The sequence below is a fragment of the Hesperophylax consimilis genome, chromosome 6 (assembly GCF_061612785.1).
Source record: "Hesperophylax consimilis isolate HC1 chromosome 6, BYU_Hcon_1.0, whole genome shotgun sequence".
NCBI lineage: Eukaryota > Metazoa > Arthropoda > Insecta > Trichoptera > Limnephilidae > Hesperophylax > Hesperophylax consimilis.
In genome coordinates this window covers 17,655,349-17,674,453 of record NC_142841.1, presented here as the reverse complement: position 1 = coordinate 17,674,453, position 19,105 = coordinate 17,655,349, and the positions used below count along the sequence as shown (strand labels likewise).

At 31.5% G+C, this 19,105-nt stretch overlaps 1 protein-coding gene across 2 annotated transcripts in view; it reads right to left on the bottom strand.

Moving 5' to 3' along the window:
* Window positions 1-19,105, bottom strand: part of LOC149423002 (uncharacterized) — a 189,491-nt gene that overhangs the window by 34,581 nt on the left and 135,805 nt on the right. For both annotated transcript variants that reach the window (XM_089632418.1, XM_089632419.1), the window contains exon 3: window positions 237-280. In XM_089632418.1, the coding sequence (XP_089488544.1) occupies window positions 237-280 (44 nt within the window). The remainder of the gene's footprint in view (window positions 1-236; window positions 281-19,105) is intronic.

Sequence of the window (19,105 nt, the reverse complement as noted above, 5' to 3'; positions counted from 1 at the left end):
TATAAATAAAATCTTGTGGAGTTTACTAGCATTATTAAATGTGAAGATCTAACTAACGCTAATCAAATGATTCACACTGATAGAGAAACCACATGGATCATATTATTTGCAACAATTGCGTATGAGCAAAAAATAGTACGTGATTCAAACGCTTAAATGTTTCCATTATTACTAAGTAATATTTTACTATCTACAATTTTTGTTTTAAATGTTTATCAAAAAACCAAATACTTTACCGGGAAAGGAGCATGACCTCCAAAAGCTTGAACCCCAGCAGAACCTGCGGAAAAAAGAAAAACCAGATAATAAATCAAATCAACTGTGGCATCACTAAACATCAAATAATAAGAATGTATATTAATTCATTACTTTTACATAATCTTATCATAAGTTACATACATGTAATATGATGCTATCTAATTTTAAATTGTCTTTGTAATTTTATTTATTTATTTTTTTAATCTTTACATTGTCTTTTAAATGTTGAGTTTGTGACCTTGTCTTCAATTTTATTTTTTATTAAATTAAAAAAAGATCACAGTAGCAAAGAAGTGGAATGGTAACAAGTAGTGGAGAAGAAATCTATTAACTATAGGTATTAAAATGTGTATATATTTGATAAATATACAGATATTTACTGTACTATACGTACAAAAGATAATCTACGGATAGTTATGCTACGCTTACTCCTGAACCTCTAAGAGATTCTTATGTTCACCCAACGATGTGTTAGGTAGATGCAGATTCATATTTTCTCGACTTACAACACCTGAAAATGATTTATTTTGCAGTCTGCAAATCTATTATTGAATATGGTATCATAGCATTGGGAGGCGGCACTTTATCTGCACTAGACCCAATAATAAAGGCTCAGAAAACAATTGTAAAAATAATTCTTAGGCCACCTATAATTACAGACTCAAATCTAATTTTTAATATTATGAATGTGTTTGATGTTCGGGAGCTATATGCAAAAACTATCCTAACTCATCTATACTCAAATATACATAATTACTACAAAAAAACTTCAAATACACGATGTACTCGAAGCAACAACAAAAACTTACTACAAATACCGATAACGCATACTACGTTTGGTCAACGAAACTTTAAATACTTTGCTACAAGACTCTGCAACATTCTTCCAGACAACATAAAACAATGTGATTCACAAAAAAATTTCGAAAATAATGTAAAAACTTGGATCAAAATTAAAATAGGGCCTTTACCGGTGCATTCACCCGAATTCGCAGTTATAGTTACCACATTATTGAGCGAATACATCTTAATACAAGTAGAATACCAGTATGTTTAAAGGTATTAGGAACTAACATGAAAAATTCTGCCTCAACATAGGCTAGCCTAGTGAGGCGATATTTGAGAAACCTCAACTAACTGTACTTTTATTTTCTTTTTACCTTCATCACATTGTTTGTATTTTTCTGTTAATTTGATAATCTTAAAAAAATTACAAATCAATGTACAATATACACCATAATATGCATTTGTAGTTGTAATGTGCAAACTTCCTTAAATAAATATTTATATTATTATTATAGAGTAATTTGATTGCACGACTGTCAAACATCAAAAACCCAAGAAAGCGTAATCATAGACATCCAAATTAATAGACTTGGAGGCAAACCACGTAACCATATTTTTGACGAGGAGGGTTCGAGAATGCTTTGAATAAACTACGACATCAGTCGTACGTTGACCGCCGAAGAGCGCATATTGAAATAACCAGACCCTGCACAGAAAGGTTAAGTTCACTAATGTAAGGCAAAGGTTTGTAGTACAGTACATTGAGGGACTTTTCTACGCAGGATCTGTATTTCATTTTTGAACGAACCACCTGGCGTAATGACGCATGGCGTTGCGATAAGGTATTTTTGCGGACATAGTCTGTTTATGAGAAAACTATTTGATATTTTTACGTGAAAAGTTTTATAGTCTTTTAAGATAAATGTAGAATTAAGAAAAACAAAATTGGAGTTCCTGAAATTATGATTAAGGTTCTGAAAAAACAATTGAAACGGTAATTGCGCTAGTTTAGTGATCGTAGGTTTATTATTTATTTTATAGGATTTCTAACATTTTATTTGTTTTGGTTTAAATGTTTGGGTTTATTGTAGCTCTAAGAGAAAAAAAATCAATAAAATTAATAAAAACTAACTTCCCGAAAATAACCACAGCTCTTACTACAATAGTTATTACTTATTTTCTATATATTGGTTTGCCGGAGGATCCAGGTGGACAAACTATATTTTAGTTTAAAAAATATATTTAAAAAAATAAACTCTCTATTTTCAAAACCGTAAAAAGTATGAAATACAAAAATAAATAAAAAAAATGCAAAGAAAGTTAAAGAAAAATATTTATCATAAAATACAAAAGATGTATTAAATGTACATAAAATAAACGATACTAGCCTTCGGAATCATCCAAAAAACTATCAACATTTAAATTACTTCAAATTTAGTCAAGTTTGACCCACGACTATGAACACGCTGGTTACAAAAAATAAACTAACATTCAAGTCACATCAAGATAATCCTCAGAAAGTTTTTTTTAATCATAAAAAAGTGTTAATTTCAATATATCGACAAAATTCACGATGGCCCATCAGTTCTGTGGGATGAAGACACCGTGCGGCGCTACAAATGAGTGATGTGGGTAAAATATACAACATTTGTAAAAGTGTCTATCCAAGTAGTGTAACAAAATATAAAATTTTGGAACCGAGTCCGAACTTTTTAATTATTTTAATATCAACGGTATAAAATATACCATATACAATAAATTATAAACAGTGACATCAAAAAATATACAATTAACAGAAACTCTAGATGGATATAAAAAGTTAGAGATACAAGTACTAGGTTAGACTAGGTTAGATTAGTATTGATTGAAATATATGATAGTATAGATACATGATATAATATATTACAATAGCTAAAATGTATGCATTTATTTTCAGGTTTTGTCTACCCGATTCGGAATTTGTAGTTTTTACGCAATATTATTAATAAGGATTTTTAATTAAGTTTTTAAGCAATATTATTTATATATTAAAAATATATTTTATAATATTTTGTATTTAATTTTTTACGTAATATTATTATTAAATATTTTTAATTAAGTTTTTAAGAAATATTATTTATATATTAAAAAAATATATATTAATATATATTTTTATTTAATGTTTTAATATTTTTTTTTCTCTTCCCTTTTAATTATTTATATTTAATTTTTTACACAATATTATTAATAAGGATTATTAATTAAGTTTTAAGCAATATTATTTATATATTTAAAAGAAAAAAATTATTAATATATATTTGTATTTAATTTTTTACGCAATATAAGGATTTTTAATTAAGTTTTTACGCAATATTATTTATATATTACAACAAACAAAACATTTCTAATATTAATATACCTAACAGAAGTTCAGAATACAAGGCTTTTTATTATTATTTTACGCAGCCAGTAATTTTCGCGCCATTGTAAAAAGGAGTAGTAATTCCTAAGCAGATTTTTGCCTAATTTAAAAATCACAGAAAGGAAGATTTCCCTGATTGGCTGATCTATTAATTTGAATGTCTCGATAAAAACTAACTACTTGGTTACGTAGGTGCTTGTTAATCATACTATAATTAGATAATATCGTAAGCCGATGAGAATTAACATTATAGAAAAATGGAAAAAGAATGAGATTGGCAATAGCTTTCGAAAAAGGTTTCAAAACAAACATTATCATTTAGTCGGGTATTTACTGTACATAGAATTGCTATTCCTTGTTGTTGAGCTTTGCTGAATGATGTTGTATTAATTATCTCGTTAGAGGATAGTTAAAAGCTCTAATTGCATGAGACAAAAGTTTGTAAACATTTCAAATATACAAAGAGTTTGAAACAAGCTTTCTTCTCTCGCAACTTCATCGCCCCTGCGCGTCTCTTCGCTCAAGGCAGCCCGCGGTAAATTATTATTTATCCCGTGTATTTTATTTAATTTCGTGATAAATACGGAAACCTCTGTCTTCATCTAATTCGCGGAAAGTCTTTTACCAAGAATTTTTTATCTACTTACTTTAAAAAGTTCTTGGTTTATCGGGATAGGCAGTACTTAAAAGATGAAAGATGGATTACCGACGGATTAATCCATTTATTCACAAGCAATTTTCGCGAGTTTGTTCCTACATGCTATACGACACTATACTTGATGGATTTCCAATTTAAAACATTGAAACTTCTGAAATTTTTTAAAACTATTTTCCTTTCACTAGCCAGCAGTGCGCACTTGAATTAATTATTGATAGTGGATTAAGTTTGAAAAAAGAATTTTATGCAGTAGCGTGTTCTTCTGTTTTAAATAGTAATCCATTTAAAATTATTAACATGTTCCACCCCATTCACATGTGACTATTCAAGCAACCGCAAAGGAGAAAAGTCCCGATAACAATAATTTAAGGGTGAAAAATAAAAAAATAAATGCTTATTGAAACCCACAAAGAACAGATTTTGACAATCTCCAAATCGAAATAGGATAATGCGACTTTATCAATTATTTTTGCATTAACCTCACATATGAGGCTCTGAAAAAAATATTTTTCCTCAGGGCCAAGTCATCTTTTGGGATGCTGTGTGGAGGTTTTTTTATGGAAATGAAGGAGAGGAAGTTCTGGAAAGGAAAATGTTATCAAGGTTGGGTAGGTACTTAGGGATCAGTGCGTCCAGAAGTGATGGACATATGATTATTAACCCCCCCCCCTCCAGCCTCTCTCGATCTGGCACGCCACGCAGCTGGTGGGTAGGCGCATCATGAACACACCTCACCCGATGAACCCGGGCATCTCTGCTAAATCACCAAACGTAACGAGGCACTTAGAGTGACCTATGGCCGAGGTCACCCCAAGTGATGATAAAATATCGCACATGGTTTAAGTAACATCTTACTTCATCGTAATAATGTCAGAAGCTTACGAAGCTCGCAAATTAACAACTTAATTGATAGCCCTGCCATCGTTGCCACTATTAAATTCCATGAGCCGACCAGGAATCCAAGACAAAATATAACATTCTTCTGCAATACATACACGACCAACTATCAGACACACTCACTGACCAATAGGATGCATGATGTGCGCAACAAGTATTGGGGTGATATTATGTAACATTTATGTACACTCCCCTTCCATACACAAGCAAATGCTTTCAATGGAAGAGTAGTAAAAAAAACCCAAGATGTAAAATGAATTATGTACCATGTAAACTTATTATTAAAAATAAAAAATAATTCCAAAAAAAAAAAAAAAAAAAAATTGATTTATTTATTGACTCCATTTATAGAATTAAGTATAATCTATACCAACACTTTGTCGAATCCTACAAATTATAGTAACGTTGGTAAATTAGTTTTAATGTTTTATCTTATATGTAGTGTTGTAATTTCTTTTTTTACTTTATGTTACTCTTACGTTTTACTAATATTACTTCATATTTTTTCATTACACGTGTAATCACAATTTTACAATTGTGTATTTTGTACCTACTTTACGATGGATTACATCTATTTACTGTCAGTATCTCCTGTATAATACAGATATTCTCCTATGTACACTGCATCATGTATCACTTTTATGTAAAAGCCTTTTTAGGCGTATATATAAATAAAAATATAAATAAAACGGTTTAAGTAACATCTTACTTCATCATAATAATGTTAGAAGCTTACGAAGCTTGCAAATGGTTTAAGTAAATGGTCATCATAATAATGTTAGAATATTTTGTTGGAAACCTGTTGTTAGGTATTAGTTAATAGCATTGGATAACAATGCAAAACACATAAGTCTAAATTTAGTTTACTTACTTTTCTCCTATGTATATTGAATAAAGCCTTAAAGTATGACGTCAGCCTCATTCTGTAGTGTTTTCGAGGTTATGTTAAAGACATTTTCCGCCTTGCCTGGAAAGAGATAAATAAATATTTGTCTTACCTTCCTTCCAGATGGGAAGTGACGTCTTACTGTGGCTATTTTTAGATCCAAATGATGATACAATGTCTGGTCTACTTATATTCCCACATTGGTAAAAAAAACTTATGAATAACAAAAGAAAGGTTCAGTTGAAAAGTTCTCCGATGAAAACTTATAATATTTTTTTCCGAAACAAAATTTCTAAATTTGTAGAACTAAACCACCCCCAACACTTAGAATTGTTTTGGAAGGCGGAACGTGGGAAGCTGATTTTATTTGGCCTATTTTTTTAAAAACAGTATAGCTCATTTCTCTCTCTCAATAGAGAATAGGTCTCCGTCAATATACCAGTTTTTGGAAGCAATTCGTTATTTCCTGGAATTTCGGGAAAGCATTTCTACATACTGCTAACTATTTGAAGCAATATTTCAATTCAGGATCGCTTGTTGAAATCGGATAAAAGTACTTTATAGTTAGGTGCGAGTTTTTTTTGTTGTTTGACATTTACCCAACTAAGCCTTCTTGGGGTAAGTGCCCGCTATTTTTTGGCATGCACTAAACACAAAGCCCGCTTTATCGACTAAGTACACGACTCTAAATAAATTTCTGCATATAAGGGCTGCATTCACATTGAATGCGTTAGTTGTACGTGCTGTCGACCGAGTGCACGAGTATAATTAAATTACATGTTGGTATTGATACACTTAGGACTGCATTCTCTTTAAATGCGTTAGTTGTGCGTGCTATCGAACGAGTGCACTACTATAATTAAATTGCACGCTGATATCGATACACCTAGAACTGCATTCACATTGAATGTGGTATTTGTGCGTGCTATTTTTTCCATATTTTTGCCCTCCAGTATTTCACCGATTTTATACAAAAAACGGCTGTGTAAGAAAATATAATTTTACTGTTGACAAGATTTTTAGATAACGAAAATTTTGTTCTTCATTCGTATTTGAAATGATATTCCGAATGATTAATTAGTAATTATTTTTCTTAGCATCGTATTTCGTCAACCGTATTCTAAGTAAAAATAACTTCAAAAATAATTATGTTTTTAATAATAACAATTTTTGGTGTTTTGCATAGCGCCATTTTTGTAAAATATCATCTCAAGGGCGCGAATAATAACACTTTGTTAAAATATCACAAATTCTCCTTAGTAATCAATGTTCTAATAGATCAGTGCCGATCATTTTAGTGCATACGTATATGAGAAACAACACATTTTACACTTAACTTGATGAATATTGACATTATTACTCGAATCTGTATCCAGATACGGGAAGAGACCTGAAAATTTAGCGTTATTTTTCTGAAAATACTGCGTTATTTTTCTGAAAATATATAATTTAATTTCTCTTTATTTTTATTATTTTTTTGCAATTTTTTGTTTTATGATTTGTTTAATTTTATTTAAGCAATGGAATTTTTCAACAAAACTGATGTTATGTTAAGTTTTTTTAAATTAGGCAGCGTTGAAACACAATTTTTTTTAAATTTTAATGTTAAGATTATTGAAATTAGGCAGCGTTGAAACACCGTTTTTTGAAATTATAATGTTAAGTTTATTGAAATTAGGCAGCGTTGAAACACCGTTTTTTGAAATTATAATGTTAAGTTTATTGAAATTAGGCAGCTTTGAAACACCTTTTTTGAAATTATAAAACCGTGTTTTGTTCAGTTTTGAAAAATGAGTTTTTTTCAAAACTGAAAAACTTTGACTGTTTTCAACATAAAATTAGCTGTGTTCTATTGTATTACTATCCACTTTCGTCAAAACCGTGTACGAATACGAAATGATCAGAACTTTCGTTTTCTCATTTTATGATACCAAAAAGTTCACATGAAAAATTCACAAATTCGCTTTATTTAGCTAAAAATTTGAAATTTCGCGTTATTATCGTGAAAATGTCAAATTCGCGTAACCGGAAACTGAAATTTTCTCGGTCTCTAGATATGGCAATCGTTGCTTGTTTTGCTATTTTGTATGGAGAATTACACAATAATACCCTCACTAGCCTTCACCTTCTATACGTGGGAATGGATATGGATTCCTGCTACATAATCTATTACGTAATGTGTTTTAATATATTGTGTTACCTACTTATATTCAATTCATTGTGTAAGATACATATCAAGCATTTCTACTAGCATAGTTGTGTGGTGAACGGATTTAGGTATTTTTATTATAATGATTTTAGTAAACAAATAGAATAATAGTACTCACTTAAAATTTTTAATTTCCACGGGAGATTTAAATGAATAATTGCTAAGAGATTATGTGGTAACAATATCTTTTTACGGAATAAAAATACTTCAAACTAACAAACACAAAAAATATTTAAGTTCTATTTCTAAAACACAGCAAACTTCTGGACCTAAAGCAAACTCATTATAATCAACCACTACCGTTTCGCTAAGGAACTTAATCGAAAAGTTAAGATGAAGCTATTATTAATACCAACATTAAAATCAGTTTTACTGATCGTTTCGTAGATTTCAGGAAAATTCATTACTTGGTTTACAAAATAACAATAAAAAACTTTTAAATAAACTGACAGAATATGGCCGATCAAAAGCTTGAAAATGCTTTTGAATGGCAAAACGATTTTTATTTTACCTTGATTATGTAAATTAATACACAGCACAGTAACAGCGATCAAATTAAGAAACCCACCTAATATTTTTCTTATATTGTAACTATAAATTGAATTAATCCAATATGTTATCATGTACCCTGTTACAGTGTTCCTTAACTGCATATTATTAGATGTACCTTGATAAAATTTATCAGGTGTTTTCATTAAAAAAAACTAATATGCGGGTGTACAAATATGTCTGAAAAAGTTTTTATTTTGATTACTTTGATAAATATATATGTATATAGACTATATTACTAGCGTAACTATTAATGTAAAGTATGGAAACATAATTCTTAACAGCAGCGTGTACAAATGTTAACTAAACCAGGCAATTTGGCTGTCCTAAAACGGGAAAATTTCCTAGTTGGACAGCCAAAGCTTCCTTAATATGTATGTAATTATTTGTATCTAATAAATAAATAAATAAATAAATAAATAAATAAATAAATAAAATAAATAAAATAAATAAAATAAATAAAATAAATAAAATAAATAAAATAAATAAAATAAATAAAATAAATAAATAAATACCTAATCATTATAAACTAATGAAACCGAAAAGATATCTATTACCTGAGAAAGGTGAAGGTTCTCACATAACCCCCATCCTTCTGCCCCACTTGACCGTTTTCCCACTGCTTATAAAAAAAGGTTAGGGGAAGCACTAACCTTTTTTTCCTGAGAATCCCGACAGTGGTTCTTCCCAGAACACCTATATTTTTAAAACTCAGCCTGATAAAACTCGTAAATTGCATCCTTTACTGATAGAGGATTATTTCGGTTTCTTTGGCCAGTTTTCATTTATTTTTTCGAAGGTTCGTAGTAAAATAATCACACATACCAGCTATAAAAATAAGCAAGCTCTACGGAAAACTACTACATTGCGAAAGAGGTTTCCTAAAAGATCATTGCGTATGTCGATGAAATGATATCAAAGGGAGAAAGGTCTTTGGGGGAGGATATGAATGTTATTTATAATTTTGTGAACCATGAAAAACCCTCAGTATTCTTTCTAGAATTTGCTTAAAGTTTTGTGGTTTAGCCTTCAGTTTTTTATTTTTAAAATTATTTTTTCCTTGAAAACTTACTATTAGTGCTAAAGATAGATATATTTTCAAGATTCAGATTAAAAAAATTCAATCCGCTCCTCAGTTTTAATGTCATCTTTCCTGGTTGAAACCGTAGACTTTTAGAAATAAGACATCGTTGTAGAAACAAGTTATTCCTCCATTCCCCCAATTTCAGGAACCGACGCATAATAATATGTTCTATTTCGTCTTATTCTGTTCGGGTAACTTGTTCGGGTATAAAACGGTTATCTGGATTTTAATACCATTTTCTACAGTTTTTTTGGGAAAATATCTTGTTTAACCATTCCATGATAAACTCGACAAACAAGGTTTTCATTCGTTTTGATTTTCGGAAAACATTTATCTGTCCTGAAAGCCAGATGTTAGTACCTATTTATTCAAAAATCACATTTACTATCCATAACAACTTTAAAATTTCCGTAGACTCCAACACGAACAAGGAGTGTAATAGTTTGGTATATTTAAATTCATTTTTGATCAATTTGGACTTGTATTTTAATTTTGAATTTGTTTGTCACTTGTAAAGATACTAATTTATAAATGATACGAATACCGATATATACAAATAAAGTGAAATTCTGTTTGAAAGTTACCATCAAGTTTTAAAGAGCTTTTAATATTGGTCTATTCTAGATCACCAATTCTAGAACCTATTCTAGATGAATTAAGTAATGTAAGCATTTTCCATGAGTTATTTATACGGTTTCGACAACCATATTCAGATAAGTTATAAATTTATTTTAATTAAGAATAAAAATTTTAATAAAAAATAAATCAACAATTTGTTCAATAATAGTTTTTTTTAATTCCCCGTTGCGAATTGTATACCGATCAACTGCTTGGAATGCAACGATGCTGACTATGACATTTCACAACCAAATATTTTAATAACGGAACCGACGTTTTTAATAAATTTTAAGCATTTTAAGAAAATTTCATTACAACATAAGAATTAAAGGGCAGACACGCGAAATCACGGTATAATATGATTCCAATTTTTAAAAAGACAAATAAAATAATTTTCTAAAAAAAATTATACTATTATCTACCTACCGAGTTTGTCAGTTGTACAATTGTTTCAAGCAATCAGTTCCAATAATGAGAATCATACTTAAATTCAAAGAAAATCTGAGTTCTTAGTAAAGTTCATTTAACCTGAGTTGCAGACTCTCAACCGAAATTAGTATTTTTGATTGGTCGTCGACAAACATAATACAACTTACTATACATATATTTAATATTATGTTTTGTATGCACAATGTTTAAATAGTCGTTATAATAAAAAAATAAAATAGAAATATGTATGAATGTTCTATTTCAATCCTCATTATTTCTCGTATTATTTCTTATTATTTCTCATTTCAACAAAAGTTAAATTTCGAGGTTTCAATCTGGATGCCTAAAAGCTGAACGTTTTCTATTGGGGTAGCAGAATTTCCAAAGTGACTAGATGCTAATCCTTTACAGGTAACTAGTAGTTACATCGAATTACAAATGAATTTAGCTCTGGTCAAAAACCCAGCTTTATTAACATGGTTGACTAATGGAAATCGCTTTAAAGGACTTCTTCGAGACCCGCATTAACTGATATCTTCCTACAACCTAACCCTAATAATTACAATCAGTGGTTCGCGGTCTTTTTTACTGGGAGTACAGAATATCAAGAGAAGATATTATATTTATATACCTATTTCATCTAATTTTACGGATTACCCTCATTTTCTCTTTGAACTCGCATTCTTTTTTATGTATTCAACATTATATTTCGCCGTTGTACAGTATTATATATAAATAACAAGAATAACTGCGAAAAATCAATAAATGCAACAGCTGTCTAGTCGAAAGCCGAAACCACACTAGAGAAAGCGCAACACAATGTTGCATAACTAGCGATTTAAGACAAAATCGCTGTTACTAGTGGATTTACAAATGACATTAAAGAAATGAACTAACAAGATAATAAAAATTTACAAACATTTATTATGAACTTCTAAAGAGAAATAACATTTAACTTGCACCTATGTAGTGCAAAGTTCACCTGCCGGCGCGGGCGGTGTTAGCTCGGCCAATCTCGTTACATCAAAATCCAGAGGTCACGTGGCATCAAACGTTCTCTATCGCGGCGCACAAAGATCATCTTGTTTTGGCCTAGGTTATAAGATTTCACCGTTAGGGGGTTGCGTTGTTTTTTGTATGAAGTATTTTGTGATGATTCTACAACGCACAGCATGGGAATCTCGGGTTGCTCTTTGACCGCATGTTTCAATCGCGTCGCTTTTAAAGGCAACATTTTAATGGCGTGCTGTTGATAATGTGCTATTGCAAGTTTATCTCATAATCTCATATTTTTAATGGAGGTTCAATGCACAAACGCACTTTAGAGAAAACCGTCAATGATTACGATAACCTGTATAGACATATATAACTGTAACTATAAAGCCAGCAAGCTCTTGTGAAGTGTAACAAAAAATATTATTAATAAGAATTTAAACGAGAGTCAACATTGTTTTTCTTATCGCTCATTTTGTCTAATATTTTTACAGACAAAATTATATCTCTAAATTCATGGTGGAAATTATGTAGTGAGCTAGAAATTCATGATGTCATAGCTCACCGAAAGATAGAATTTGCTGGTTCATATACCTACCCGGGCTGTTTTACAGATGAATTTCTGTACCTACGAAGTTTGTCTGAAAGTTATCGGCTTGCTGAGAATTATAAATCAAGTAATTCACGCAGATACGAGAACGTGGAATTTCTATTGATAATTTTGCATGTAATTCTTCTAACCATCCTCAAATTAGTAAATCAATTAATTCGAACGAATAGCAAACAATGTTGCAAGCGTTTGACAAAAGTGAAACGAGCCAAAACTCAGTTTAAAGACGAATGATCATTTAAATAATTCATCCCAAGTAATTTGTTAAAAATATAGACTTCATTATTAATTTAAAAAAAATCTGAAACAATATATATGATTTCGTGATAATGTATTTCCTCAAGTTATTTATTATTTCAGGTTTATACAACTGTGTTGTAAATTTTTTAACGGTCCATCAATCTGGGCACTGAACCATTCAAAATATATTTTCCCACTAATTTTTTGATTATCAGTCCAGATCATAGCCACCTCACCTTAGGGATTTTCGTAATGCTGACATTCAAAAATTTTGTTTTTTAGTTAGTTTAAAGTCATGGTGTTTGAAAGAGAGAGTACGAACACAGTGTGCACTATCGTTGTGAACGGTGAATACTTGGAGCAGGTGAATAGGTTTGTGCATTTGGGAAGCATGTTTACGGAAAATGGAAAGACTGATATATATCTATTGAAAGAGGGTTAATGGCAGGTAACTTCGTTAATAGAGGAGTAAAGATGGTTGGCGCTAACAAAAAAATGTCCAAAGAAGCAAAGCTAGCAATTCATAATAAACTGCTGGTACCTACCCCTGATGCATAGCAATGAGGCGAGGAATTGGCAGAAGAAGGATGAAAGTAGACTGAATGCTGTAGAAATGAGATACCTAAGACGTAGGTGTGGTAAAACCGGATATTATCTTGTGAGAAATGTGGAGATTTGTAAAGAATGCAAGGATGATGTAAGCGTAATGAGCAAGTTTAAGAAAGGGACGCTTAGATGGTTTTGGCATGTAGAGAGGATGACGTTCGAAGTAGACGTGGAACGATCGAGTGAACCAAAATAGAGTCAAGATAGAAAAATGGTCCAAAGAAGCGAAGCCTGGAAATGGCGGAGGAACCAGTTCACAATAGAGTGCTGATACCTACCCTTATATATGGCACTAAGGCCTGGAACTGGAGGAGGAAACCGTTCACAATGGAGTGCCGATACATACCCCGATATATGGCAATAAGTCCTGGAACAGGCGGAGGAAGGATAAAAGTAGACTGAATGGCAGAATAACAGAAGAGTATGTATGTGACGATTTACGAATGTAAATGAGGCAAGGAGTGTGTGCTAAGACCGAGTTGTTTGGTGATCCGTCTTCTCTGCCCACCCTTGCGGGGAAACGGCGTGATGGTTAGTTAATTACTTGGTTATTTCTTTCTCTCTATCTTTATAACTCGAAATACTCTATTTTAAATATTGAATGATTCTCCAATACCTTGCTTCAGTTACTTTGTAATGGTTTCTACCCAAAGAGAACAACATACGAACTTTTATTTTACCAAGAATACTGAAATTTATAAAATTTATTATAAAATATGTATCGTCCTGTAAAGTGATAGAGTAAGTAATTTCCCACCTCAAAGCACTCACTTTACGAGCGAATGAGCTCGTAAGCCCTATTTTATATACCTACGATTATAACAAACGTGAGCAAGAAAATAACATTAAATATTTTGAATACGTATTTACTTTGATGAAGGCACCGCTAGATTGACTTTCCTTGAGTAAACATTGGAAGTAAATTGACCACGCTTGTGACCTACGTCGTTATTATTAATCTAATGACGTCACTGACGCCTAGAAGGATTACTTTCCTAAAACCCCAACCTCGAGTTACGTCACGAGTCAAGTCAAATATTTTTGTACTTAATTCTTGGTATGACATGGGCGAATCTAGTATTTTCTATGTGTTTATTTACTATACTAAGGTAGCTATACCGATTTAACTTCCGTATTACACAAATGATTAAACTTTTTTTGTTCTTACTTCAGCTTCGCAGTTTTTTTTGTAACTGCGAATTTCACACTCGCATCGCCGTTTCGAGAAATATTGCGAGGCAAAGAATTAAATGCGAAATATCAAGCTATTCAGTACTTTCCTGCCGCCGGTTTAGCCACGTCACAAACGCGTATTAACCTTTCCCTTACGGCGTTTAAAAATTCCTCGTCCTCTTGTGCTATACACTCGGTAAATATTTAGATATTGTAATTACTTAATGCAATACATAAATGTATTGCGGAGGAATACCGAAATTGTGAGCTCTGTGTTTTCTGAGAAATACTCTATTTATTAGAGAGAGATATTCGATGTTCACCCAGTTAACAGCACCGGCAAGGAAAGGTTAAACAACGAACTTACTGGCTTGTTAACCCAAAAGATACAGAGTAGGCCCCCTGGTCACTTTTCAAGCAACGTTTCGATTCTGAATGGTGATCTTTTACCAGGGTAGTAGATACTTGTGCTCATATATTTGTTTTCATAATTTTTGTATATTTTGATTAAAATAGGATGTAACACGTACTGTAAAAAATAAAAATAAAATTCTTCTAGTGTTTCGTGTCTTCTTAAAATTTATAAAGAAATAAATTGATGTCAGCTGCATTGAAGAAAAAAAAATTGAGAATACTCGATCAATTACATAAGTTGTAATTTCTTCATTTATTGATACTGGTTTTTAGAGACGATCTCACTTACGTGAGAGTAATCCAGTTATAAACACTCAGTTAATATTCAAATACCTACCACAATTACAATATCTACCCTTACATAGTATCCATTGATTTTCATAAATCTAAATAAAGATTCATAAATAAAAATACAAAAATATTTATTTAAAAAAAGCAGAAACTGAATCTAAACATTCGGGTTCCGCGGGTAATATTACAGACTTTGAAGATCATTCGGGTTCCGCGGGTAATATTACAGACTTTGAAGATCATTCGGGTTCCGCGGGTAATATTACAGACTTTGAAAATTATTCGGGTTCCGCGGGTAATATTACAGACTTTGAAGAACATTCGGGTTCAGCGGGTAATATTACAGACAAAATCTGAAGAACATTCGGGTTCCGCGGGTGATATTACCGACAAATTCTGAAGAACATTCGGGTTCCGCGGGTGATATTACCGACAAAATCTGAAGAACATTCGGGTTCCACGGGTGATATTACAGACAAAATTACACAATTTAATATGCATATTACTTTTGTTATTATTATTTTTAATCACTTGTCACCGTGGGATAAGTGACAACAAATAAATGTAAGGATGGGTTTTTTATCTAGAAATAAAAAATATATTTAGGAATACTAAAATGTATTACAACAAAAAAGACAAAATAAAAAAGAAATTAATTAGCATCCTTCTATTAAATCTGTCTGACAAAGGGCTTGCATGGGTAAAATCAAGTTGTGATTCCAGTTCGTTCTTGATGCGAAGTAGTAGATTCTGGTTCTTCACAGCAACTGTCCCAGTTTATATTTTATCCAAAAAATAATGCTGTAGTCCATTGCAAAATAGCCTCGCGCTGCTGGTCTCCAAAAGGGTCCTACTTAACCAATCAGGATCGGCAGATGTCATCCGATTCAATCAATCCAATAGTCAATGCTCCATGTGCAAAAGCTGATGCTCACAAAAGTGGCGAATGATTGAAATGAACCACATATTCTAGCTCCCTCGTGTTTGGCAACTCTCCAAGTCAAAATTCCAGGGCTGTCAATTTGACCAATTGCAAAATGACAATGTGTATGTACTTAAAGGTCCCACACACCAAGACCACAGATGCGATGAAAGTAAAGTCTGTTACAAATCTTATTTGTAACAGACTTTAATCTTTGTAAAGTATTTTTGTTGAGTGAAATTATTCATACCTTTAAATAAGGGGGCGCGTCTTACACTCGAAATTTCTTTTAATTGATGAAATACGATAGTAAATAGCGACCCCTTTCCTTTTGTCTATAGTTCACAGACTTTTGCCGGCAAATCGATATCTACGTAGAGAAATAAAGCATTTATTCGTAAAAATAAACCGATTTGTTTCCATTAACGACGAAATGGTTTCTGCTTCATGGTGAAAATATTGCTTTTATTGATATTTCAGACCAACACATCACAATTTTACCAAGGAGTTATATCGTCCTACGAACTACGAACTGACTTACTCGCTAAAAGCTTCTTGAAGTTGGACCTCCCGCTGTCAAAGGGTATGGAGATTAATAGTTAAACTTCATTAGGGTTCATAGCCCAAGATTCTAGGAACGTCGCCCTTAAGTCACCTTTGCTATGAACGTTTGCTTCTTGGTACTCGTCTTGCGCAAATCAATAATGAATTTATCGTATTCCGAAACATAACTTATTCACAAGTTCCACATCCCCATTATAAAGATACACGTACTGCAACAGGTGGTGTTTAAAGAGGAATTAATCATTCACGAGTGAAGAATTTTAATAAAAAGTGAGTGGTAAGGCCTGTTGTAAGGGTGGATTTTATTAACTCTAACTTTAAGAATTTTTATTGGTTAAAACGTTCGAAATCGTTGTTCGTACACACTTTAAAATATAAGTTACAAAACAATATGCTTATCTTATTTTTTAGCTACATCAAAACTTCATAGCTCAGAAGCTCATGATGGTAATGAAATTTCTAGCTGAAAATGGTTGTATTAACTAGAATTGCAACAAGAACAAATATCACCATAAATTTCATGAATTAATTACAAAGTCACATAATTCTTCATACTTTAGAAAAAGAATTCTGGTTTATAGTTAAGATTTTTATTTACATCAAAATATAAAGTAATAACGAATATATATAACAAATATTTAATAGGTCAATTATTAATTTAGGTATTTTGCACAAACGAAAACTGGGCGGACAAAACGACCACATACGGAGAGAAATCGATTTTTGCCCTAACCATAAATTAACAGGTGTTATTAATAAATCAGCAATCTGAGGATATGTTATCTATCTACTATGATAATATACCATGAAGATCCCAAAAAACGTTTTGGCTATATTAATATATGTTAGTACAAAATTTGATAGATATTAATTTATTTTGACAAATTCTTAATAAGTTATTCATAAATGTCATAATAATTCAATATCAATCGGATGCTTTGTTTATATAACATGACGTCGTAATATTTATGCAGTGCAAAAGGCACCTATTTTTTCTTTGATTGAGTGACTCGTATGAAGTCATTACTATAGTAATGACTTCATATTGTTATAACAATAAATTATTAATATTTCGTATTTTACATAATTTTAATTAATCATTCATAAAAATATATTATAATAACTACGATTCAATTCAAACGTCTTATCAAGGGTGCTTTTGAATAATAATATATACTAGCTTTTTGCCCGTTGCAGGCAACTAATGGGTAAAAATTATTCGAGTAAGTGGATGTAAAAAATAAAAAATTACATGTATTTTGGTGTTGAATGTGGATGAAGCAAAGAGTGTGTTTCGACACTTTTGCTTTTTGCCCGAAACTAATGGGTAAATATTTGGTGCGTGGTGTAATGTTTGAATGTGAATAAAGCCAGGAGTGTGTTACTACAAAATTTTAAAAAAGAAATGTATATTTGGAGAAAAAATGGTGCCAAGGAGCAATCATTTTTTCACCGAGCCGTTCGGGTTGGGTAGGTCGAGACTTCAAAAGTCCCAGCGAGTTTTATTTTGGAAAAAAACATTGCCCTATAAACACGCAAAATGTAAAAACTTTTATTGGAAAAAATTATATTAAAAAAAAAACAATTAAATAATCCGTTTTCAATAGTAAATAACTTTCCCAAACTTCTGTGCTCCTGGTAGATTACAGCGTCCTCGAGGTAATTTTTCGCAGAAATGGCTTTATAAGAATAATGATTATGCAAGATAAAAATGTCATTACAAACTTTTAATTTTTTTTAAAAATTACCGAAAAAATATTTTCATAACGCAATTAGGTACCTACTCGTTAAAAAATAAAGAGATAAAAACTTTAAATATGAATGGCTCCCAGGCTAACCTTACCCAACTGCTGCGCTCCTGGTATAAATTGTAAATTTGCGTGACGCTATTGATGTAGTTTTTCACTACGGGGCGACGGTACCCGTGCCAAATTATTTTTACCAAACTTAATTTTATTTCGTTCAAAAGCATTATCGATTTTAAAAAGATAAACTGCCAAAGTCAGTACCTACACAGATTTTTATCGTTTCTTTGAATTAACGTCACTATTTTATAAAACATCATTACGGTGCTAGTCTATGATTGGCTGATTTCTGACTGGCCAAAAGCCCGACTGTTTTAAAATGGCATTTGTTTGTTAAAATAGCTAATGTCAAACTTTAGCCGGTTATTATGAGACATTTTAAACCGAGCGCCATATGTAGGACGGCCGATTAACGTTCCTAAACCTTCGGACGACGAATTTTTTCGAAAATTTTAATCGTAGACTACGCGTTTTCGACGAAATTTAATCATCAGGATGACCATGTAGATTTTGATGAACAAAGCGAACCACGTGGTTTTGAGTGACCACGTGACTAATTTTTTTCCAATGATACCATTATGCAAAGAAAAACATTTCCACTTAAATTAAACCTCTTTCCCGATAAATGGGGAAATTTCGTAAAACTTTTTGTGAAATTTAAAAAAAAAAAAACAACGATACCTGATTAAATCAGACCCGACGCTCGATCAAA